The 25,651-nt window shown below is 39.7% G+C and overlaps 1 protein-coding gene across 1 annotated transcript in view; it reads left to right on the top strand.

Annotated features, from left to right (window-relative positions):
* Positions 1 to 25,651, top strand: part of PKHD1 (PKHD1 ciliary IPT domain containing fibrocystin/polyductin) — a 424,641-nt gene that overhangs the window by 184,302 nt on the left and 214,688 nt on the right. The window contains exons 41-47 of the mRNA XM_049716350.1: positions 1,915 to 1,971; positions 2,207 to 2,337; positions 10,480 to 10,592; positions 12,066 to 12,171; positions 14,365 to 14,499; positions 20,444 to 20,579; positions 23,330 to 23,576. Of these exons, the coding sequence (XP_049572307.1) occupies positions 1,915 to 1,971; positions 2,207 to 2,337; positions 10,480 to 10,592; positions 12,066 to 12,171; positions 14,365 to 14,499; positions 20,444 to 20,579; positions 23,330 to 23,576 (925 nt within the window). The remainder of the gene's footprint in view (positions 1 to 1,914; positions 1,972 to 2,206; positions 2,338 to 10,479; positions 10,593 to 12,065; positions 12,172 to 14,364; positions 14,500 to 20,443; positions 20,580 to 23,329; positions 23,577 to 25,651) is intronic.

The raw sequence follows: 25,651 nt of genomic DNA, 5'->3' as shown, positions 1-25,651 counted from the left end.
TAATTTTAACAATAATTCAAAGTCACATAAATAGGTTTTTGTGCAGTCTCATGCAATGTCAAACCTGGATGTTGAACAAGGAGTTAAAAATGTTGGATTCTATTCTTTGCTGCTCTTGTGGCTTGCTGAAGAAGCCCATGTTTCAAGAATCTTCTAAATGTTCACTTGTATCCACTTTTGTTTCCTAAAGTTCATTCCCCTTGCGATGCCTAGAATTATCCTTAACAATCTCAGATTGCATCATGTCACTCCTCTCCTTAAAGCCCTTTAAAAACTTCATATTTCTCTTAGAATACAATCCAAAATCCTTACTGTGGCTTAAAAGACTCCCTTAGTGATTTTGCCTTTATTAACCTTGGTACACTTATCCTGCTATTGTCCTCTCCTTGTGTACTCTAACTGCACAGACCTATTTTATTTTAATTCTTTGCAAAGACCACACTTTCTCCTGCATCAGGGCCTTTGCACGGCTCTTTCCTTCTGCTCATACGACTCACTCTCCTCCTGTAAGAGTGTCTCCCCCACACTCCCAAGGCAAGTCCATCTGTCTGAGCTCTTTTACCAACAATCATTACTTATTGATTTAAAAATTATATATCACGTTTCTGATCATGTGTTTTACCGCCAGATTTCGTGTGAACATTGTCCCCTTCACACTTAGCACCTTAACTAGTGCATTTGGAGTTATATTTGTTGAAAGAAGTGAATGTATTAGTGAACAACGGGTCTTTGGTTATATCGGCATAAAAAAGCAAATCAGAGGTTTTCACAGAAAGTAAGACTCTAACTGTACTTGTTAGATAGTGTTTTCTATTTAAATAAATTCTGTGATATCATCAGTGAGAAAATGTGTATGTTTCATTTAGGAATGATCTGTTAAGATAAACGCTAGAAAGGTTCTAACACTGAGAGGGAAACTGTTTAGTGGGAAATTATGGATCATGTAAACTAACTCAAGCTCGAAAAGGCAAAGAGCTAAGGACAATAGAAGTCATCAGGTGAAGGAAAATCTTTTGATTGGAAAAGGACAGCTACAGGGCAGTCAGACTAACATGTGGAGGATTGACTTTGCTTATTCTTACTTTTGTTGCTGTAAGGGAAAAGTGTTTTGAAACCTGGAGCAGAAATTCAGGGAGGTACCCTAACAATATTATTTTAGGAGGAAACAATTATATGGAATTAACTAGGCAAGGAAGAAAACCTGCAGGAGGAATTTGGCCTTGAGTACTTGGATATCATGAATTGGAGGCTCTTGACTTCTACTGCATTACAGGTGATGGAATTAGAATATCTGTCAGTGCATTTTAGATAATGTACATCCATGCAAGATGAGTTTGCAAACTCAGACTCATGAAGTGACATGGGAAGCCCAGACACCTAAAGACCTAGAAGAAAGGGGGTCTGTGGGGTTGCTCTGTGTGGATACCACATAAGTGGCTGATCTCTGTGTAGCATGGCCCGTGCTCTTTTATTCTCTTTTATTTCAAACCTCTGGTTTGACTGTGAGGGTCTCAGGTCTTGTCCAGCCTGTTCCTCCAGGACATTCCTGCTCTTCCAGGGGAAGAGAAGGGCATGAAGATGGCTGGTGGCCAATTCAAATAGCTAAGGATGGGGCTGGACCTGACACAGGGGTGTGTGACATTTAACTGCGAAGACAGTCAGACTTTTCCTAAGAAGTAAAACGGTAGATCTATCTCTTTGTTATTATTTTTTTAATTTAAAATGAGCTTCTGATTCATGATACTCTAGAACTAAAAAGTTCACATAATCTGAATCTGTTTGTCTGGTTCATAGATAAAAACACAACACAAAATCAAAACAAGCCACACCAAGAAAAAGAAATAGTATTTCAGCATCTCTCATTTTCCTGGGTGGCATGAAACGTGCTGAGCTAACATGATCTTTTGTTCTCAGGTACACCCCCCGAGATAAGGTATATCCCTTGGGAGGTTATTCCTGGAAGAGAAAATGGTAAATATGTAAATTGGTTTTAAAACCGTTACCATCCATTTAAGTCGTCATACATTTTATAGACAAGCCTGCTGGCAGTATGTTAGATATCTTAAATTTGTTGAACACACTAGATGTTTATATATATACATATACGTATATGCATGAAGAGAACTATAAAGTGTATTAGTAGAAATAAGAACGTTGAGTTGAGTACATTTTAATTATGTTGGTGAATCCCCTTTTCTTAAATTAGACTGGTCAGAACAGGGGAATATAATAAGAAACAATGTGATCATCAGTGTTTCTGGCGCCGAGGGACTTTCCAGTACTGAAATGATGACACCCTCTGGTATCTACATCCGCGATCCCACCAATGTTGTAGAGGTAAGATCTTCAGCTCCCAGGATGGTCAGAAATGAGAGGCATAAAATTCACTCCGGAAGTTATCCAGAGTGGCAGCATCAGTGGTGTGGAATGCAGCATCTACTAGCTGCACAGTGGTAACAGGAAACTACTTTATGATTTTGGGTTAAACAGTGCTTTAGGATAAATGCTGTCACTTCCCTCAGAATTCCTGTGAACACACTTTGAAGCAATATTTATAAAAAGCAAAACAAAGTAGATATTGATTATTTTCTGGTCATTTAGATTAATGCAAACTAAAATATCTTCCTGAGCCATCTGCCGTGGTTGCTGAATTTGGTCTCAATTCCAATAATAATGACTTAATAAATCTTCACTATGTTACTATACTAATGTGGTCATATTGTTGCCCTTTAAGGGTGTTCAAAACTGAGGGTCAGCAGAGTCACGAGGTGTGTGAGATCACATCACATTCCAGGATGAATGAATTACATTTGACCCTTGAACAACACGGGTTTGAACTACATGGGTCCACTTACACTTGGATTTCTTTCAATAGTAAATATTACACGACCACACTATCCACAGTTAGCTGAATCCTTGAACATGGAACCATGGACACCGAGGGATCATATATATGGAAGGTGGACTATAAATTATATGCGGATGTTTGACTGTGTAGAGGGTTGGCACTCCCAAGCCCTGCATTGTTCAAGGGTCAGCTATACACTCTGATGGCCTTGGTTTTTTATCCCATTATTTAATACAACTTAACATTACTTCTTCTTGGTAAATTTCTCTCTAAACACTTTAAGAAATTAATTTTTCTGGTAGTTTAACCATAGATCCGTGAATGAGGAATTGCATCAGAGTAGTGGGAAGGCCATTTAGTTTCCCCTTTTCCAATAATTTTGTCCCATGGACCATCTATGAAAGGGTTAAGGGTCTCACTCTTCGGGACTCGGCTCTGAGTACCTACTGTGTCATGACAGTTATGCCAAGTTTCTGAGGACCAGAGAGGAGGAACTTCTCCCTCTCTGATCATCTGTTTTTAATTACCCCCAGCTGAATAGTCCCTAATAAAAGTCATGGCTATCTCCTCAACCCTCCGCCAGACTCTTAATTACCTTTATTCCAAGCACAGTGCTTACACACTATTTTTGGTGCCTAACGGGGGCAGCTAATGTGCCAGTGAGGACAGGAGGCAGCAGTGCATGGATTGAAGGAAACCAGCCTGTAGACGCAGAACAATGAGAGTGACGTTTAACTTGTTGGTGACCACAGGGCTTGCTGCACAATTATGCCAGCAAGCTTTGGGGACTAAAGAGTTATGTTTTTGCCTAGTTTCTTGGGTAACATAATCTTGACTACTCTGAAGTAGGAGACCCTCAGGGTTGCCCAGGTCATTTTCCTTCGGGAGGCTGGAATGTATCTAAATCCCACGTTGAGTGTCAGAGGTGCTGCCTGGCTTTGCTTCACTGGGTAGCTCATTGCCTCCTGGGTGGGTGTTCTGGCCACTACTTGACTAGTAAGAAATGAGCTGACGAGCAGTTACCACAGAGAACAGTATGTAGGCTCCTTAAAAAACTAAAAGTAGAGTTACCATATGACCCAGCAATCCCACTCCTGGGCGTATATCTAGTTTGAAAAGATACGTACACCCCAGTGTTCATAGCAGCACTATTTGCAATGCTTCCAAGACATGGAAGTGACCTAAGTGTCTATCAACAGATGAATGGATAAACAAGATGTGGTATATATATATATTATATATATATATATATATAATGGAATATTACTCAGCCATAAAAAGAATGAAACAATACCAACAAGGATGGACCTAGAGATTATCATACTAAGGTGAAGTAAGTCAAAGAAAGAGACAAATACCATATGATATCACTTATATGTGGAATCTAAAAAAAATGATACAGAAGAGCTTACTTACAAAACAGAAACAGACTCCCAAACAGAAAACAAGCTTATGGTTACCAAGGGTGAAATGGGGGAGCGGGGTAAATTAGGAGTTTGGGATTAACAGATACCAGCTACTATATATAAAGTGAATAAACAGCAAGGACCTACTGTATAGCACAGAGAACTATATTCAGTATCTTGCAATAACCTATAATGGAAAAGAATCTGAAAAAGAATATATATATATGTGTGTATATATATATATATACACACACATATATATAATGTATATATAACTGAATCACTTTGCTGTACACCTGAAACTAACACAAAACAAACAAGCAAAACAAAACAAAAGAAATGAGCTGGCTATATAGGTGCAGAGAACCAGAGAGCCACCTACAAACTTACAGGTCACTTGAATCTTTGCAGACTGACCTGCAGAACAGTGCCTAGAAAGCAATGAAAAATTTGAGCCCAAAACAAATTGTTTGTTCTCTACTAGATGCCTTCCCTTTCCATCCATTTACTTTCTTCCTCTTATATCCACTTTACAAAATTGAAAAATAATACAATGCATGTGTTTGGAGAATGAGATTTTAGTTTAAGCTGGTAATGTAAATTCATTAAATGTATTCATTAGGTAAATTCCTGACATTTTCATCTTCATTGATCTTAAAATTCTGTAGTTCTCTTTTCATTCGCTTATTAACTTTTAGACCTTAGCACAGCGTCTGAAACGTAATAGTTGCTTAGTAAGAACTAATGAAATATAATGAATGAATGGCTGTAGGTATAATTCCATAATCAAAGAATAGGGGGAAGAAAAAGGAAAATAAAGAATAGATTGCAAGATCCCGCAATCATTTTGATGACTGACAAGTAAGATGTTTCATCTGTGTCAGCATTTAGATCCTGTGGAATTCACCTCTCAGTGTTAAATTTTGCACAGTCCTCTCCAATTTTGCAGCTGCGCCACTGGGGTTCCACTGTGCTGTCTCTTTCGTAGTCTATTGTCTGGAGTGTGCCACAACCAAGGACATAGGTGTGACTGGTAATATGTGTCAGAACCTAAAAATTAGGAACTTCTCTTAGTGCCAACGAAGGTCATTTCAGTCAGTGGGCAAAAAGTAAGCTAGTGTTTATTAGGTGTGTCCTATGTGGATGATACACAGAGTGCTTTGAAAATATATTTTAGAAATGTATTTTAATCCCAAAGTGATAATAAGGAGGCTACAACAACAATGATAAGGGTGGCAGTGGTAGTGGTGAGGTGTGTGTGTGTGTGTGTGTGTGTGTGTGTGTGTGTGTGTGTCAGAAACCTATCCTCTTCCAGTGGTGTTCTGATGCTCAAGAGAGAGATATCCCTTATATTGTGAGGAACTGTCTCACGGGGCATGGCATTTATGTTCTGCTCTGTGAGTGGTTCAGAGCTGATTGCCCCTTAAGAGGATCGAGCCAAGCCTTGCATGCGCTCAGTTTTTGTGACCCCTTTACCCACCTTGCTTTTCAGTTTCCTTGCAGTTTGGCAAAACATTTTTTTAAAGCCACTGTATTACTGTGATTCATTAGGCTATTTCTCTTTTAAACTTTTAATTTTGAAATAATTTTAGGCTCAGAAGTTGCAAAAATAGAACAGAGAGTTCCTGTGTGTCCTCCCGCCAGCTTCCCCCGATGGTAACATAACCATAACCATCGCCATAGAGCAATGGCAAAACCTGGAAATGGACATTGGGACAAGACTGTTATGTAAATGAAAGCCCTTATTTAGACTTGAAGGTGACCTAATCCTAGTGGCTGGGCAACCAATCCAGATAGCTTAAACCCTCTCTCCTACATACAGAAGTTGACCTTAAAATCTCTGGCCTGGCAGGTAGGCAGGAAGAAACGGAGCTGATCCTTAATTAAGTCTCTGCAGTTATTTGTGGTTGTACGTTGTTCCTGGAATGCTCAGACACAGAGCCTAGGACCGAATGCTCTGCCCAGTGCATGGAATTCACCTGGGCTCCCAGGAAGCCATCTTTACAGTTCACTCACCCTCAGCCCTGCTTGGTATGAGGGGATTTCAAGTGCGATATTCCTTTTTAGTTTTCATAGCCACAAGTGGTCTGCCTGCCTCCCTGCCCAGGATGCTGCTGAGCCAGGTCCAGGGCAGTTTTTCTGAGAAGCAAAACCTGAGCTTTGTGCCTTCTTGCTAGTGAGAACTCAACATGATATTCCCATCTGAATGTACAAGGAACTTGGAAAACCCTTTGTATACTCCTTAGATAGGCTTTGCATGCATCACCTTGCAGTGTCCGGAGCACTTCATTTCCAGGCTGTCTCCCCACCGCACTCCAGCATCTGAGTCTCTGACTCCTTTGTGGGTGTTTCTTATCTGTCCAGAGGCTTCGTCTTTCCAGGAGACATAACCTATGTTGACCTCAGGCTGGAAGGTCTTTGCTCTCCATCAGCGAGAGACTGTTCACTCCCAGAGCTCCAGAATATCCCATGTGTCTGTGGGCATTGGACATTTCCCATGACCAGACCCCTGTTTAGAACAGCCAACAGAAACCCCCCGAAGACCAGCCCTTTGAAAACATCCATTTAATTTGAGGGGAATTTGTTCTGGTTTGTGAATCAATTTTGTAAGGAATTCTGTGTTTAAAGGCCGATTTCAGCTCTCTAGCTCTCTCCACTCAATAGCTAATGTATATTTAAGAGCTGCCTGAAGGGTTAACTCACTTTTTTTTTTAGTGACTACAGATGCACACCACAAGGAACTGGCTTACTTGGGCAGTTAATTTCTCTCTGGAATTTCTCTTGCTTGAATGTCCATAATACATTGACTTCCGCAAAGAATTGATTTCCACACAAAATTCCCTGCTTGCCTTAAACCCTTCCCCACAAGCCGCCGGCTGCCTGCATACATATGTGGTTTCTGCTCACAAATCGTTTGTAGCATACCCAACTGGAATGCAGAGTAAAAAGGACTGGAAAGTAATGTCATCTGACTGTTCAAGTGCTTCTTTTAAAAGAAAAGTGAGACTTATTGGCTAACAGAAGACCGAAGTTGCAATATCCTGCCCAACTATAAATGCACTTGGAAAGCATTTATACATGACCACCCAGATGCTCCAAAAATACTATTGACACCACGGAAGATGATTCAACAAATCTGTTCATTCAGTCAAAATACATGCTCTCTGAGCACCTGTATGGCCAAGGTGATGAGTAAGGATGAAGTCCTTGAAATATATTCTGCATATGTTTGAATCTTTCCCTTCCTCGTGGAGTCATGGTAATGAATTAGCATCTTGTTGGTAATGAAATAGAGATGTATGTCCAAGTGAGATGATCATTTCTAGCCTCTAGTGCACCTTTCTTTTTTTTTTTTTGGCTGTGCTGCGAGGCATGTGGGATCTTAGTGCTCTGACCAGGGATTGAACCCAAACCCCCTGCAGTAGAAGTGCAGAGACCTAACCACAGGACCGCCGGGGAAGTTCCAGTGCACCTTTCTTACTGTTTGTATACTTGCAGAAAAGGTGGGTGTTTCAGAAGCCCCCATTCCCTAACCCTCAATTCTTATATACTCATGGCCTTTCTCGTGGCTCATGGGGGTGGTAGAGACACAGCCGCTCAACGCCGGCTCTGTGGAAGGTGGAGCTCCGTAAACACAGCCATATTACTTGCTTGTGCTTCTGTGAGGGCACTTGTATTTGGTGCTTCTGTTGGATGCTTGTATTTGCCAGCCCAATGGCAGTGATTATTCCAAAACTGAGGATCATAAGTGCACGTCTTGTTTTCTAGCACGAGGGAAGAATGAGATAACTGATGCAATACCAGTAAGTGTTCTTTGGGGGAGTGTCTAGTGGCAGATTTGGTTGTTTAAAAAGATATAAATGCCCTCCCAGTAAAAACTGTCAAAATATTCTTATTGTAATTAACCATGTTTTTATATTTAGGTTGGCCTTTCCATCAAAATGTGGAGATGGGTTACTGGAAAGTGGGTATGGGTTATTTCAAGAACAAGTGAAGACTTTAGACTTTTTTTTTTTATTTTTTAACCGTGCTTATATTAACATTTGGGGCCTCTCACATTTGTGAGAGGCTGTCCTCTATATAAAGCATCCCTGGTCTCTATCCACTTAATACTAGTAAAACCCCTGTCCCTCCGAGGGTGACAATGAAAACGGTCTCCAGAGATTTCCAGATGCTCTCTGGGGAACAGTATCATCCCTGGCTGACAACCACAGCTCCAGACTCTGCCACCCCAAGATAACTGGGGTCCCAGAGGTGTGTCCCAGGTGTTCTGAAGTCATGTTAACATCTTGAATAGTGATTCAGCTTCATATTCAATGATGTCCAAAAGTTACTTTTAGTATGTGGTAAGACATGTGATTGGAATTTTAAGTGGCCTCAGAAAATTGGAGAAATGCTTAGAATCCAAAAGAATGAAGTGCAGTAACGAATGGGCCACTAGTGCACAAAGAAAGAAGGCGTTCTGTAATGGAGTGAAAGAGGAGGCATGGCTGGTGGATTACAGATACCCAGGGTGAGAGGGCCTTCAGTGCCCACAGTGAACTACCGGCTGATGTTCAGGGAACAGTACCTGTGGTTGTGTCGGCACGAGCTGGCTCCCCTGGCCAGGTCCCAGCTGCTGCCTGCTGGCCAGGCCTCCCGTCTCAGTGTCAACTCTGGCCCTCATTCATACTTCTCCAGAGGCTGACGGCCTCCAGGTGCTGGGGTACCTTCTCTCACATAAGCCAGGAGTTGAGTACTGTTTGTTTTAAAACATCCTACTTCAGTTTTTCTTCCATACCGACTTTGCTTGCTTCTGTGTGCTTGTGCGTATGTGTGTGTGTTTGTGTGTGTGCGTGTGCGCACATGCATGTGGAACATGTGGCACTCCCAGAGAGGAACAGACTTTTTAAAATCCCCTTCTGTAGAGAGTACTGCTATATAATGACTGCCAGTGGGTCACCCAGGTTCAGAGGGCTGCCTTTAATAATACCTAAAGTCCTTTCATTTAAAAATTAAAGCCAATAAAATGTTAGTCTAGAATGGCTGAAGCTATGGAATGAAATGAGTTTGCTTGCTAACCTAAGGATAAACAGAGAACAGCTATGATTCAAAGGGTGTGATTGCGGTCTTTGGTCTTAATCCTTACTCACAGTGTAGTATACTAAACTCCTCGAGCTCTCTAAAAGGCTGAGAGGAAGAGCTCTGTCCTTGAGTGGGTCAGAACTTCCTCTTTCAGTTCTAACCCTTTTCTGTGTCTCATCCCAACGTGCATATCCCTTACCATCTACACTGATATTAAATGATCATTGCAGATAATCTCAGTTTTTTCTTCTGTTCAAAGGATCAGAGAGAACACTCTGTGGAGACTTGGCTTTAGGGAGACTTTGCTCCCGAGTATTTTTCACACACTAAAGAGGAGAGCTTGTATGAAGTGACACAAGTAAGCTTCTCACTGTGGAAATTTACAAGGACGTTTTAACATGAGACGCCAGCTATTGAGGTGGGCAAAGTACAGTCAAATTGAACTGCCTGGAGGAAGAGGAATGAGCATATATATATATATTTAGATTTACAATGTTGTGTTTAATTTCTGCTGTACATCACAGTGACTCAGTTACACATACGTATATTCTTTTTCATATTCTTTTCCATTATGGTTTATCACAGGATATTGAATATAGTTTTCTGTGCTATACAGTAGGACCTTGTTGTTTATCCATTTTATGTATAATAGTTTGCATCAGCTAATCCTAGACTCCTAATCCTTCCCGCTCCCCCACCCCTTGGCAACCACAAGTGTGTTCTCTATGTCCGTGAGTCTGTTTCTGTTTCATAGATATGTTCATTTGTGTTGTATTTTAGATTCCACATATAAGTGATATCATATGGTGTTTGTCTCTCTCTGTCTGACTTACTTCACTTGGTATGATAATCTCTAGGTCCATCCATCCATGCTGCTGCAAATGGCATTATTCCGTTCTATTCAATGGCTGAGTAATATTCCATTGTATGTGTGTGTGTGTGTGTGTGTGTGTGTGTGTGTGTGTATATATATCTCTATATATCTCTATATACACACACCACATCTTCTTTATTGGAATGAGCATATTTTTGACCCAAGGTATATCAATATACCTTGGCAGCATAAGTGAAAAGGCAGAATGAGCACATAGAAGAGTGTTTCTTTCCAGCAGCCTTATTGTAATGGACTCACTATGATTTAACTATCCTTAATTTCCATAGGGAAACAGGGTGTGTGCTGCTGGCTATGGCTACTTTTTTCACCTTGTGACCAACCAAACATCCCAAGCTCCACTTCTTTCCTTTACCCGGAACAGTGCACATGCTTGTACGAGGTAACTTGGGGGAAGTTCATCTACATTTTGGGTGTAAGCATTATGGTTTAACATTTTTTTTTTGCACAACACTCACAGAGAGGGTTGTGTAATGCTTGGCATCCGTGTGAGATTTGATGATGTGTCTGAGTGAGCATCTTGGATCATAAATTTGGTGGTGAAGGGAAGGGAAAGAGAGAGAGGTCACTTGAAGGGGCATAGGACAGAGGGCACCTTTTGTGGCCAGAGGAGAATTCAATAGAGAGATGAATTAAACTCCCAACAGACTGGGGGAACCTGGGAAGCCAGAGTGCCTGAGCTCAGGAGCTGAGTGGGGAGATGAAGTTTGGGGAAGAGGCTCTTTGCCTGTGACTTGCACACTGTGAGATGAGAGGGGCTCATTCAAAGTCTTTGCTATTTAGAGGATAAGGTCGTCTGCTAAGAGCAAGGACTGGGAAACATGGTGGGAACGTGGGAAAAATGTGAACTTCAGAATCAGTCAGGCCCCGATTCAAATCTGGACTTTTTCTGAGTAAACTGCCTTTTTTTTTTTTTTTTTTTAAAGAGTTAGATCCCTTATTTGTGAAATAGGGACAGATCTCTAGTGAAAGTTTGATGTGAAAATTAGAGATGACTTCTATAATGCACCTAAGAGAACATCTCGAATATGGTAGGAACTCAATAATTGATATAAATAATTCTACTAAACAGTTTATTTATTTATTATTATTATTTTTTTGGCCATGCAGTGCAGCATGTGAGATCTTAGTTCCCCGACCAAGGATTGAACCCACACCCTCAACAGTGAAAGTATGGAGTCCTAACCACTGGACTGCCGGGGAATTCCTCGATATAAATAATTCTGATAGTCGTTATGTTAATAATAGTGAAATAATACTGCAATGATGGGAAATGATAAGGAGAGTGGAATAAGGATTAAGCACCATTGCTCCGCTATGTTGAAGCTGAGGCTAGAATTAGTACATGTGTCATGAAATTATTATTAAGATTATGAAGTTTTTTATCTAGCAGCTCTCAGCAGCCCTGGGATGTGAGGGGAGAAGATATCCAAAATACCACAATGCTAAGGCATTTCAGGGAGAAGCACAAAAGTTGCAGGGATTACAGGGGCTGGTATCTGCTGTTTCAGCAAAGGGATGGATCTAGAAGGGACTGATGGAAGAGTGAGGCTCGTGTTCTGAAGGGCTAGGCAGGGGTATGCATGCTCCTTGGAAGGGGATGAATCTAGAAGGGCTGAGAGAATGGAATGGGACCATGGCAATCTGTGTCTTGTTGAGATCCAGGAGCAGGTCACAGAGGGTGACAGAAAGGAAAGGCTGAGGGATAGGCAATGACAGTCAGAGAGAAGGCTCGCAGGTCTCCTCTTCACACTCCCTTATTCAGTACCTTTAGTTTTATATTTTCCAATGAGAAAAAGTGAGACATTTGGAATGCAGAAATTGGCTGAATTTCACTCTTTATCTTTCTTCCTAGGTGTGGCCTCTTTGTATACCCTAAGTTTCAGCCAACTTGGGATAACGGCACTGGTCCCACCCTGTTCCAAAATTTCACGGTTTGGGGAAGTGCAGGTGGTGCCCAGGTACGTTTCTTTAGTTTTTTGTTCTTGTGGTGATTTATTGTGCATCTCTACTTAAAGGGGGATGATTTGCTGTTGGGGGAGCATTGCGATATTCTCACAGCTTTAAGGAGCCAACAGCATCATAGGTGTGTGTGAAATAGTTGTTGCATGAACAGATTCCTAGTCAGCAAGCCAAGGTTAGTTCATTGCCTGTATGGCGATTTTCCAGCAGCTCTAATAGGGAACAACAGAATCATAGAGATTTGCAACCAAGAAAGATCATAGGGGTCATCTGTTCTTCCCCTCACATGCCTATTTAGAGAGAAAAAATTAAGGTTCAGAAAGTAAAGGGATTTGCCAAAGGTCACACAGTTTGTTAGCAGCAAAACCAGGTGCAGAATCCAGACTCCAGACGTTGTGCATTTGATACCCTAATATCCTGAATAGGACATGTTTCAGTTGTAAGGAAAAGTTCTGTTCATCACTGAAACGCAAAAATTCCAGCTCAAGGTGGCATTCTTACCTTCATCAATGAGCCAAATGTTCTCCCATTTTCCTTGAAAGGAAACAATGTTCATCTTATCCATTTAATTTTCATTATTTCAGTGATGTCTTATAAGAAAGCTTTGTATGCTCACTATTACCAGCACCATATAAAAATTATCCAGGGTCACTGTTTGGTGCTACACAGAGAAAATTACATACATTTGGTCTCTGCCACGTAGAAATAGGGAGCCTAAGATACACAGATGAAGAAATATATCTATAGGGCATTCAGTAAATAGAATAAAAACATATAATTAAGTCACAGTAAGAAAGTTAGGCATTTATTTCACCTATCCAACATAAGGAGAACTATTTGGGAAAGTCCCAAAATACAAAATTGGGTTAGCTAACAGGAAGAATCCCTATTGTATTAAGTATTTTCTTCTCATTAAATTCGATAAAGTACTTTGTTTCCCACAAGCATTATAAATATAGAGGTGACAAATCCCTCTTTTGCAGGGAAGCAATTCGTGCCTTGCAGAAGGGCTGATGCCTGTAATTAGGTAACAACTGTTGTCAAGTTATCAGTTCAGATCATACCCATTTTGTTTACATAAACGTGTCTTCAAAGATCCATCATTTTATAAAAGCTGTCAGCGCATACATAGTGGGAAATGCAAGCTATTCAGTTCTTGAAAGTTCAAGCACAAAGACTGATCGACAAGTAGAAGCACCATACTGTGATAAATCAAGGCTTCCTTGGCCTTAAGTAATAGGAAACTCCCACTTTAAGGTACGAACGTAAGCATGACCTATTTAGTAAACAAAGAGGCCACTGTGTAAGGTTAACTGGTAGTCCTAACAGCACCCTGATTTTCAGGGTGGTTGAGGTGAGGGCTAGGAAAAGTTAAATGTCTTGCCCAAGATCACATAATTAGTTAATATGAGTGCTAGGTAAAAACCAAGGGCTCTGTCCCCCAAGCTAGTGTGATTCAACTCTAACAAGCTCATCTTGTTAATACTTGATCCTTGTTTAGGGCCACTAGCCCAAGCTGTCATCATTATATATGCATATAACATATTTTGAGTCTGTAGTCATGCTGAATTACTTATTTCATATTTACAATTTTCTGACAATATTAGTAAACATATACAACACCGAGGAAAATGTTAGTACTGGAGTTCTTGGATGCTCTGTTTTTCTCCATTCATTTTGTGTTACTTGAGAGTTGCAAGTTTACTAAAGTAAAGAATTCACATTGACCTTTTTTTTTTTTTTTTGCGGTACGCGGGCCTCTCACTGTTGTGTCCTGTCCCGTTGCGGAGCACAGGCTCCGGACGCGCAGGCTCAGCAGCCATGGCTCACGGGCCCAGCCGCTCCGCGGCATGTGGGATCTTCCCGGACCAGGGCACGAACCCGGGTCCCCTGCATCGGCAGGCGGACTCTCAACCACTGCGCCACCAGGGAAGCCCCACATTGACCTTTTAATGCATCAATTGTTAGGAGGAGAAATGAAAAGTATAGAGGGGATGTTACCAAAGGGGACTAGTTAGTGCTGACCTCACGGCAACTTTGGGACGCCCGCACAGATATTGATGGACAAAAGCTGCTTAAATGTGGTATAGCATGCTTGTTTATACTTCATCAGTAATTAAAGAAGCTACAGGAAGTCTGCAAGAAAACCCAAGCCTCAGACCTTTGACATAATATATGCTGTTGTTTTATAGATTTTTAGAAGTAGCAATCTTCACCTGAAAAACTTCCAGGTTTATGCATGCAGAGATTTTGGAATTGACATCTTGGAAAGTGATGCAAATACTTCAGTTACTGACAGCTTATTACTTGCTCATTTTGCCCCCAAGGTAAGTGCCTTCGTGTGATTCTTTTATGTTGTCCATCAAAACAGAATCGCATGTGTTGGGTCCCCTGCTAATCCAGGATATGTAATTTAAATAGCATTCTTTAGTAAATCTTGTATTTAATTGGTCAAATTTGGAGGAGCTTTTGATTTGTAACAGTGGTGATGTTTATCATAAAATTCAAATACACACAAGATTTCCATGTTATGTGTCCATGTACATCACAAAAGCCCTGAGTGGTTCGCAGAACTCTTATTTGTTTGCGATTTAGCATTATTGTCCATACAATTCAATAATAAGCCTAATAATTTTAGGGTCATTTACTCTAACTTCACAAGGATTATGAGGTGATTCCAAATTGTCTTTGTGCATCTGTGGTTTGCCAAGTTTCGACATCAACATTTTGTTCATAGAGTTCTTACTCTATTTAGGGTCCCTGCCCCAGAGAAAAAGGTGATATAATTTACATTGTTTGCTTAATATACTACGGTTTCTTATGTGATTCCCTAATACTTGCCTCAGTGTGGGTTTCTACATGATAAACATCAACCTATAGATGACTTCCCTGCCACTGCATGGCCAGGGGCCCAGAATGTAGGTGAGCCTTAGAGGACTTCCTGGATAAGAAGTACTAGTTCTCAAGGGAAGTCCATGGCTGCCATTGGCTTCAGACCTATAACGGGTCCCCCAAGTTCTTTTTCTTGAAGGAGTTACATGAATATTCGTGTCATATTGTCAGAATAATCATAGATGGAAGGGACCTAGAGTACTTCTGGGGACCAAGGAAAGAGCATTCTCTTTAGTTTGTTTCTGAATGCTTTGATCAACTGATATTTAAATGATAATTATTGACTTTAGTACTTCCCTTGACTATTTCATAGCTATAGATACAAACATTAAGAGTAAAAAAATCATTTTCTTACTAAGCTACATTTTCCTATATTTAATTCTCCAACTTCCTTCATTACTTCTCTTCTGAACCATTCTTTTCAGGAGGGAAAATACCTGCCAGTTTTTCCTTTTCTCTGAAAGGATTACCACCTTGAGAGATTATTCTTCTTTTCAGGTTGCATAGTTTTCAAGAGAGCATGGGACCCAGATTTAGATTCTGTGATACTGGTTGACCCAGGCCCTTAAATGTCTCCGAAATAACCATAGAGAAGATGCTGAAAATAAAATGCCCGTCAAGCTGAGTAAATAACTGTCCTGGCAAATCAATGTCACAACATCCTAACTGATGCTAAATAGACATCATAATTCATGGGAGAGTGACATAAGTTAAGAGATAGATTATGACAAAAGGGTGCTTATCATGAGATAACAAAAAATAATCTCACCCCTGGAGTGTGATTCACCAGCAAGGTAATGCAACTGAGGGCTTCTGAGTCTCCTAACAAGTGAGTGCAGAACCAAAGTCCCTGGATGGAAAATGTTAAACAGCTGGTTCTAGGAAAGGTCTAGATCTTGATTAGGCATCCAAATCATAAAACCATGCAACTTTAGAGGTAAATATTACCTAAGAGTTGGTCTAGTTAGAACTCCTGAATTTACAGGTAAAGAAATGGAGGCTTTGGGGAGTCAAATAATAGCCCCAAATCATGCCCAGTATTGTGGAGCTAGGACCACCTGGATATCTTCCCATGCCTGGTCTAATACTCGTTTAATTACATATGGAAGATGGCTTTGGCAATAAGCATTTATTAGTGCCTACTCCAGTATTCTCTGAAGTGTTTTTCATTGTAGGCTGGTCCCAAGAGAGACTCTGAGAAAAGAAAGATTCTTAGGTTAATTACATACAGGATATGCTGTTTACCATCCCTCCCATCCCCTGAAACTCACATTGCATATTAACACTTTAAAATCTTCACAAAGTTCTAGAGTTAAAAACAAACAAGAAAAATATCTATGAATCTTTAGTTAACACAACATTGCTCAGATTTATTTGGGAACCACTTTATTGCTGTATAAAACTGTGTTAATTGTTTTTTTTTTTTAAAAGGAGGATGCCAAACCTCTCTGTGGTTGTGGAAATCTGATTTTAGCCTCTTTCTTTCAAACCTGCCATTTCTTTAGGAATTAAAATTTTCAGAGAATTTGGCTTAACTATTCTTAGACCTTCCACCCATGTATAATTGGTGACACACAATTATCAGTGAGTCTTTTTAAATTTATTTTTATTAAAAACATTTTTTAACATCTTTATTAGAGTATAATTGCTTTACAATGTTGTGTTAGTTTCTGCTATCAGTGAGTCTTATTCTAAAACAAACACTAGTTTCTGGAAGAAAACTAAGTTTTCTCTGGAAGAAAAAAGGATTTTTTTTCTTTTAGGCATATTTGTGTATGCCTCATACCCAGCATTACCTTGTTACTGAGATGGGTAGAATAATTTTCAATGAGGATGGCTTTATTATGCAAGAGAAGGAGGTGCGCTAACCATCACTATACATGCTAGATTGGCTGTGTGGTTTTGTTTGTTGTGCGGGCCTAGCCTTCCATCTAATTAGCACCCCTTTTCACACTCTTCAGGATGTCCTGATTTGGGTGTAAATTATGGTCATCCTACTTTTGGAAGTAACTGTAGGATGGTTGCCTTTTTGTTGTTATTGTAATTAATTCAAGCAGATGATACTACTTTAAAAAAAAAGTCTTATTCGGACAGATGCTGTTGGGGATGCTTCATTCTTTCTCCTATTTGTCTCAGGGTTACTCCTCATCTTCACTTGTGGATTTCTCTTCCCCCGTTTAGACTTTTCATCTTCTTGTTTGTCTAAATTCTATCGTAGGGCCCCTTCTTCTCTCCATATACTTGCTCTCCCTGGGAGAAATCTCATTTTCTCTAGTGGTTTCAGTTATTACCATCCACATGCTGATGTCTCCCACATATTTGCATTTATTTCCACCATCTTATTTCGTGCTTTCAGTTTGCAATCCGTTTTCTATGTTTCTTTTTTTCTGCTTTCGGAACTTGATTTGTCCTGCAATGAATAATATCTTTTTTATATTTACTCATTCGAACGTTATTCATTCTGTTGTGATTGTTCACGTTGGACTTAAACTTGTGACACACCTGCTCGTCTTCACAAAGTCTTAATTACATCGGCACTTAATTACATGAGCCATACAAGGACCTTAAACTTCTCTAACTTCTTTCTTCACCCTCCCATCTTATACATTATTTTTCTCTAGTATTGTCCCACCTTTTAAAACAAATTGTTTCATGGAAATATAACGTTTATGGGGAAAAGTGCACAAATCACAAGTGAAGAGCTCAATGAATTTTTATAAAGCAAAACCCACGTGCATACCACCCAGATCTAGAAATAGCACATCACCAATTCCTCTGAAACCCCTTCATGCCTGCTCCCAGTTAACCCAACCCCCAGCCCCCAAGCCAAAGGAGAACCATTATTTAGACTTCTCAGACATAGGTTAATTTCAAATCTGTTTTTGAACTTTATATAAATGGAATCATAAATCGTGTAACTCTTCTGTGCCTGGCTTCTTTGGCATAACATTATGTCTGTGAGATTCATCCATGTTTTTATATGTTGCAATCATTTATTCTTCCCATTGTTACGTAGTATTCCGCTTTATGGACTCTATCACCATTTTTTAAAGCTATGTTGCTCTTGATGCACATTTGCTTGTTTCCAGTTTTAGGTTATTACAGAGAAAGATGTTATGAACAATCTTGTATATGTCTCTTGGTGTTCACAAGCATGCATTTCTGTTGAACATGTGCCAGATTGTAAAATTGCTGGCTCAGAGTATATCCCTTCAGCTTCAGTGGCCGATGCCAAACGACAAACAACAATTACAAGTATTTAAACTTGTACCAGCAGTGTGAGAAAAGGGTTTCATAACTAGGTCTTGGAATTTCTCTTGACCAACATTCTGGAGATTTTCTTCATGTCTCTGTAGTATTGGAACTCTTGTTCCTGATTCCCCTGTCTCCCTCCTTTCTGATTTAATTCTCATTTTATTAGCCTGCAGTAACTTTCTTAACTAACTGGGGGTCTTTGGAAGTTAAAGATTTTGACCTACAAATGGAGACCCCCTTCTTGGAAGGTTGTGGCTATAGACTACTAGGTTGGAGTTCATTTTGCCTTGACGTTTTGAAGGCAATTCTTCATTGTCTCCTAGCTTCTAGTCTTGAGGTTAAAGAGTTTTTAGATACTCTGTGCAAACCATTATATATATATAGGATGGATAAACAGCAAGGTCTTACTGTATAGCACAGAGAACTATATTCAATATCCTGTGATAAACCATAATGGAAAATAATTTTAAAAACCATATATGTATGCTGAATCACTTTGCAAAAAGAAATGAGTTTTTAGATACTCTGATTCTAGGTCTTTTGTATGTAACCTATTAGTTTTTCCTCTTTGGAAATTTTTAGGGTCTCGCCCTTGTCCCTGGTATTTTGCAATTTCAACATGGTGTACCTTGCTGTGTGGCTTTTTCTTCTAACCACTGTATTAGGCTCTGGGCCAGACTTTTCACTGTGGAAAATCATATCCTTTCCTTCTGGGAAGTTTCCTTCACTTATTTCTTTGATACTTATCTCCTATATATTTTCCTTTTTCTTGAAATTGTTATTATTTGGATATTGGCTCTCTAAATTACTTATCTAATCTTCTTAATTTTCTCTCTGATTTCCCACTGCCCCACTGCCTTTTTATCCTACTTTCTAAGTTATTTCATTTTTTTCTATTGAATTTATTATTACTGCTCTCCTGTTTTTGTTCTCTTTTTCTTTTCCGAAATATTCCTTTTTAGGCTTCTTCTTGTTTCATGCACATGATATTCTTATTTCTCTGATGTTATTAATGATAGTTTTTAAGTTTTCTTCTGATTTCTATACTGGCTTTGTCTCCACTGGGTTTCTTTTCTTCTGTTTCTTTTTATCACAGTCTTCCATGCTGGAGACCCTTGACAATTTCTGGTGATCCTCAGACAATTATCTTTAGCAGCAGAACAGTGAAGCACTAACAGCTTGATTAGATGGAGTCTGTTGAAGAGATTTTGTGGAAAATCCTGGAAGCGGTTTTTGTTTCTTTTTAGACTTTTTACTATTTATTTTTATATTAACATACAGTAAAATGGACTTTTTTGATATACAATTCTATAAATTTTAATGTATGTGTAGATTTCTGTAACTACCAACACCACAATCAAGATACAGAACAGTTGCATCAGCCTGAAAAAACCTCCCTCTGATTCCGTTTCTGTAGCCACATCCTCTTCTCATGTCTAACCCCTCGGAGGTCACTGATGTATTCTCTGTCACTATAGCTTTTTCTTTTCAACAATCATATAAATGGAATAAGATAGTATGTAACCTTTTGAGACTGGCTTCTTTCGTTCCCGAATCCTTTAGTATTTATCTAACTTGTATTTTATTCCTTGTTATTGTGGGGCAATATTCCACTATAGGGATCTACTACAGGTTTACCTACTCATTTGTTGAAGGACATTTGAGTTGTTTCCAGATTTGGTGATTGACTACAAAGAAAACTGTTTTAACCATTTGTGTAAGGGCTTTGTATGAACATAAGTTTTCATTTCTCTAAGGTAAACACTTAGGAGTTGAGTTGTTAGGTCAATGTTAAGAGTATGTTTAATTTTGTAAGAAAGTGCCAAACTATTTTCCAAAGTGGTTGTACCATTTTGCATTTCCACCAGCAATGGATGAGAGGTTCATTTATTTCTTTTCCTCATCAGCACTTGGTGCGGTCACTATGTTTTCATTTAGCCATCTAACAGGTGTGTAGCATATTTCATTGTGATCCTTTGTCATATATTTGATTTGCAAACATTTTTCCCAGTCTGTAGTTTGTCTTTTTACTCACTTAATTGTTTTTATTCATGTATTAAAACTGTATTTCATGTGGCCAGTCCCCTTATTTTTCTTCCCTTTTGTCCCCCTTCTAAATCACAGGGAAGCCTGTGTATGTCAGCTGGGATCAAAACTCCCAAAAGGTGGGAACTGACAGTGTCTAACACAACCTTTGTGAATTTTGATCTCACTGACTGTGTGGCCATCAGGACCTGTTCAGGCTGTTCCCGAGGACAGGGTAAGTTGAGTAGATAAGATAGATAGTGAATAAGGCGAGTACTCACATAAATGTGATAAATAGTGGCAAAAGCCATTGTGACTCATTGTTTTTTCAGTTATAAGATTGCATTAGTTGAAACTGCTGCTCAAATCTCCTAAGAGAAATTCTAGAGGAGGCCAGGTGCTCCCAATGTGGCTCCTGCAGCTCCCCAGTCTTTCCCTATATGGTGCCTATCACACTCTATGACTATGGTGCCATGTCTCTGCTGGACTCTGAGCTTCATAAAGGCAGGGATCACATCTTTCTCTCTCTCTTTTATTGAAGTAGAGTTGATTTACAGTTAGTTTCAGGTGTACAACATAGTGATTCAATATTTTTATGGATTATACTCCATTTAAAATTATTATGAAATATTGGCTATATTCCCTGGGCTCTACGATATATCCTTGTAGCTTATATATTTTATACATACTAGTTTGTCCCTCTTGAACCCCTCTCCCATCTTGCCCCAACCTAGCCACCAGTTTGTTCTCTATATCTGATCACATCTCTTTTGCTCAGAGTTTTCTCATTAGTTAACTAGTAGCCTGATGCCCAGTAGGTTCATTGATTAAATCAATGAATGGAACTGGACGGATAGACATATGGATATAAACTAACACACATGCAAGCTTTCCTGAAAGAGCCAGAGTTCAGGTACTTTATGTTTGCAACAGCCCAAGACTTGTTGTATGCACCATAGGAATTCTTGTCCACTTGTTAACCACATCTCAGAGGCAGTGAGAAATACCTTGGAGAACTCATGGGCCAAGGTGAAAAGAAGCAGAGAGCAATCTAGTTGATTTGATCATTGTAAACAGACAAACCAAGTGATTCAAGTAAACATGCTCTTGTGGTTTGAATCACCAATTTAGATAATTGTTTGTTTTTTTAATTAAATGAATAATCAGCAAGTTTCCACTGTGCTTTTTTCCACCCCCCCCCCCCGCCCCCCCGCCATAGGCAGAGCCAAATATTGTTTTTACTTGGGTGGCATCTGAGTTTAAGATTGTAGAAATAATAATGGGAATAAAAAATGCCTTATGGCAATCATTTCAAATCATAATTCCTCAGTCATTTAATAGCTTCACTGTTTCATATCATTCATAAGACACTGAAAAAAAAGCTCCTTATGAGCTCTAATCTCTTCCCACTGGATGGTCTGGGCGGAGCCATCTCCTTCATTTGTTTAAAAATTGTCTAGTCCAGGTTCGGTTTAAGGAACTGGGCAGTGCAGAGATGAAAAACACATAGTTCTTGTCTTCCAGCGTCTCTCCATCTAGGCACAAAAATAAATGTCTACGCCAGCGATTGTAATAGTGTGATAAGTCCAGTACTAGAGGATTGAGCAAGGTCAGTGAGGGGAGCAAGGTAAGGGGTCAGGTAAGATTTCATCATAGAGTGCCTGGAGCAGGATTTAGAAAGGTGAAGAGAAGTTTGCAAGGAGGAATAGGCAGAGAAAAGTTTCTACGTATTAGAAACAGCATATGCAAAAAAAATTCCAAAGAGCAAGTTATGATTGGGGAATTGCAAAGAAATCCAGTATAACTGAATCGTAGAGCTGCTTGTGGTATTAGATGAACTACAGAAGTTGCCAGAGGTGGAATCGTGGCATCTTGAATGTGTGACAATTCAGTCCATGGACTCTACTGGGATGAGAATGAAAGCATTAGGGCCTCTCTTTGTATCAATATTTTATTTTAAAATTTTCCTTTTTTGGTGTATTTTATAAGGTATATAATATAGTAATATGGTAGCATATATACTAAGAGATGTGTACTGAATTTTTAAATTTTAATGACAGGAAGGTGAGTATTAGACCACTGCCATCGTTTCTTCCTGGGCAACTGGACTGGCAACAGAATCACAGTGAATCACATGGAGGTGGCATGAGGGAAACCCTGCTAAAAAGTGTAGCCCTAGAGCTAGTATTTGAAAAATGTTACTATTACTATCTACCCACGTGATTGATTGAATATTGCTTTTGAGGGTAAATGATTAAAGTATAAATCTCATAAAAAGTGGGGTTCGGTTTGCCATAGAAGAACTAGAGCAGAAAGATGGAGACACTAACCCACAGCAATTTTAGCATTTAATAATTAGTCAATTAATGTTATGTGTCATCATTTCCCACTAGACCACAATTTCTCACCCTTGGCACTATGGCATTTGGGGTTGGATAACTCTTTTTTTGGCTGCACAGAGCAGCATGGGGGATCTTAGTTCCCGGACCAGGGGTGGAACCCGCACCCCCTGCAGTGGAAGCACGGAGTCTTAACCACTGGACCACCAGGGAAGTCCCTGGATAACTTTTTGTTGTGGGAACTGTCCTGTGCATTATAGAACGTTTAGCCTCATCCTTGCCTCTACCCACCAGATGCTCGTAGCCCTGCCATCCACCCAGTTGTGACAGCCAAAAATGATTGCAGGTGGTGCCAAATGTCCCCTGGAGGGCAAACCACCCCCGGTTGAGAATCCTTGCCCTAGAATACAGGCTGCATGAGGGCAATGCCGCTACTGTTCCTGTTTCCCTCTCTCTCCAGTACATAGCACAGAGCCTGGCATATAGTAAACACCTAGGATTTTTTTTTTCTTGAATAAATTGAGTGGATTGTAAAACTGTATAAATATGCAATTTAGAATACTGAAAATATCCCTGTGAGTTCAGTTGCCATTTGTGATCATATTCTTTGGTGTCACTGCATCACAGTCTTTCTGCCAATTTATAGGTGGATTTACTGTCAAGACCAACCAGTTGAAGTTTACAAACTCTCCAAACTTGGTAGCATTTCCATTTCCTCATGCAGCAATTTTGGAAGACTTGGATGGGTCTCTGTCCGGGAAAAATAGAAGTCACGTTCTTGCTTCTATGGAAACCCTTCCAGCTTCTTGTTTGGTCAAGGCCAGCTTCAGTCAGCTTGTCCATGGAAGTGTCTGTGAGGAAAACGTTCTCTTCCATCGTATGTCTATTGGTTTGTAAGTTGAATTAACTCTACATTTTGGCTTGTCAATGCACATGCATATATCATCCATGCTGTTGATATTTATAGAAGCAAAATTGTTTTCCGGAATCTTTTGGAAGTATTTAGTTCTACAAAAGTGACGTGGGGACAATTTTGACAGCTGTCAAATCATAAGTTTACGGTAGTTTTAGACTGATTCAAATGGCAGCTAACTTTCAATAACAATGGACCAGGTCTCATAGCCCTTGACCTCTTATTGGCATTTTGAGCTAATAACTTCCTCTTGAAAAGACTTGCAACCAACAGAGAATTTGAAATATATTTAAATTAAGAGGATTATTAAAAATTCCAGTAATGTCCATTCTCATTTATGTACACCTACTCCCCCGAGCTCTTTTTAAGTGTTCAGTATGCTCCAGGAAAGCAATTGCTGATGCCTCCCTATTACTTGCAAAGTTGCTTCACCCCAGTACATTTTCCTTGTTAATTTCATGAACTATTGGATTTGTACAATACATTTCCTATTAATATTGGAGCAAGGACTCCTTGGTTATGCTACCCAAACTACCATTAAGTCAGCACCTGGGCTGTTTATAATGCATAATAGGATTGCTTCTTCCCTCTTTAATTTCCAGGTAAAGATTGCTGAGTGTCCAGGGTTCTATCTTTTACCTATTTCACATGCATTATATACATTTAGCCACACTTCTTTCCTTTTGTTTTGTGTCCTAACTGCATGAATATTAAGTCAAGTGCTTCAGCCAGATCATGCTGGCATCTTATTTAAACAGGTAAACTCCAGAGAGTGAGCCTATATGGTCAGGATTGCACTAAGTCTGCATTCTGAACGCATATGGCATCAGTATCTTGACATTCTGTTTTAGACACCTTAGTAATATAATACCCTGCTAGCATTGAATCATCTGAAAATGCTCCACTTTTGCTTTCCAAACTGTTTATTATTCTATCTAATGTTAATGGACCCAATTCCAGCGAGTAAAGTAACAATGTGGAGGGATATATTTTCATTTCTAACCATTTAGATTATGCAGAGCATGCTTTTTCTTTTCATCCTTAGGAATGCATCCTGATTTTCATCATTTTAGTGATTTTAACAAAGATGTTTTTAATGAGCATTTTGAGCTTTATTGAAGTTAGCGATTTATTTCTTACATGCGTTTTTTCCAAATGAGGAAAATTAATATAGATTTATGTAGTTAAAAAGAACGTTCTGTGCTTGCATGATATTGATTTCTCTGTGTTGTTGATATTCCTTTTTTATGCCTTACTTGGAGACCTACTGGGAGACTGTGTCTTACAGAGGCGTTTAGTGGCATTAGAAGGCTCTGCAGGTGTAATCCTCTGAACATCTGCTCTTGGAGAATCTTCGGACAGGATAATTAGGTGCTTACCTAGGCAGCAGGTCATGATCCCAGCACTCAGGGACTGACAAGGTCAAAAAGATAATAATCCTGATACTGTATTCTAAGTAGATTCAAAAGACTCCTACTAGGGTGAAAAACTTGCCTTGGTTTGTTTGTAATTTTCTTGGTTTTAAAATAGAAAACCTCGTGTCCCAGAAACCCCTTCAGTCTTGAGAAAACCAGGATGGTTGGTCACCCTACTCCCTAGGCTTCTATTTAAACATTTTCAGGTTGATTCACAGGTCTGCAGACAAGTGCTCAATGACCCCAAATTCGCCCCAGGGGAGTCTTAGCACACTCCCAATTATGAGCCTCTTAGCCTTCATGTCCTCATCTCTAGGGTAAGGTGGTTGGGTTAGATGATCTCGAAGGCCTTGCTAGTCAGAGTGCATCAGTGTGGCCTGGGATTAGACTTGGGAATCTCAGACTCACCGCAGACGTTCTGAGTCAGGACCCACAGGGGATTTATACTCAAGGTTTAGAAGCACTGCCCTAAGGTCTTTCTAACTTGAGCTTTCCAGGATTCTATCCTCAGCTATTTGTGTTCAGTGACTTGATCTCTGTCCCAGAGCATTATAACCTCATTAGGAACATGTCAGAGCTAATGAGCAATTTGAATTCTGCGTAGATACAAACTTTGCTGCATTTCATGGAGAAAGGATTA

The sequence above is a fragment of the Orcinus orca genome, chromosome 10 (genome assembly GCF_937001465.1).
Source record: "Orcinus orca chromosome 10, mOrcOrc1.1, whole genome shotgun sequence".
Lineage (NCBI taxonomy): Eukaryota > Metazoa > Chordata > Mammalia > Artiodactyla > Delphinidae > Orcinus > Orcinus orca.
The sequence above is the reverse complement of the archived record's forward strand: the minus strand, read 5'-3'. Positions and strand labels throughout refer to the sequence as shown.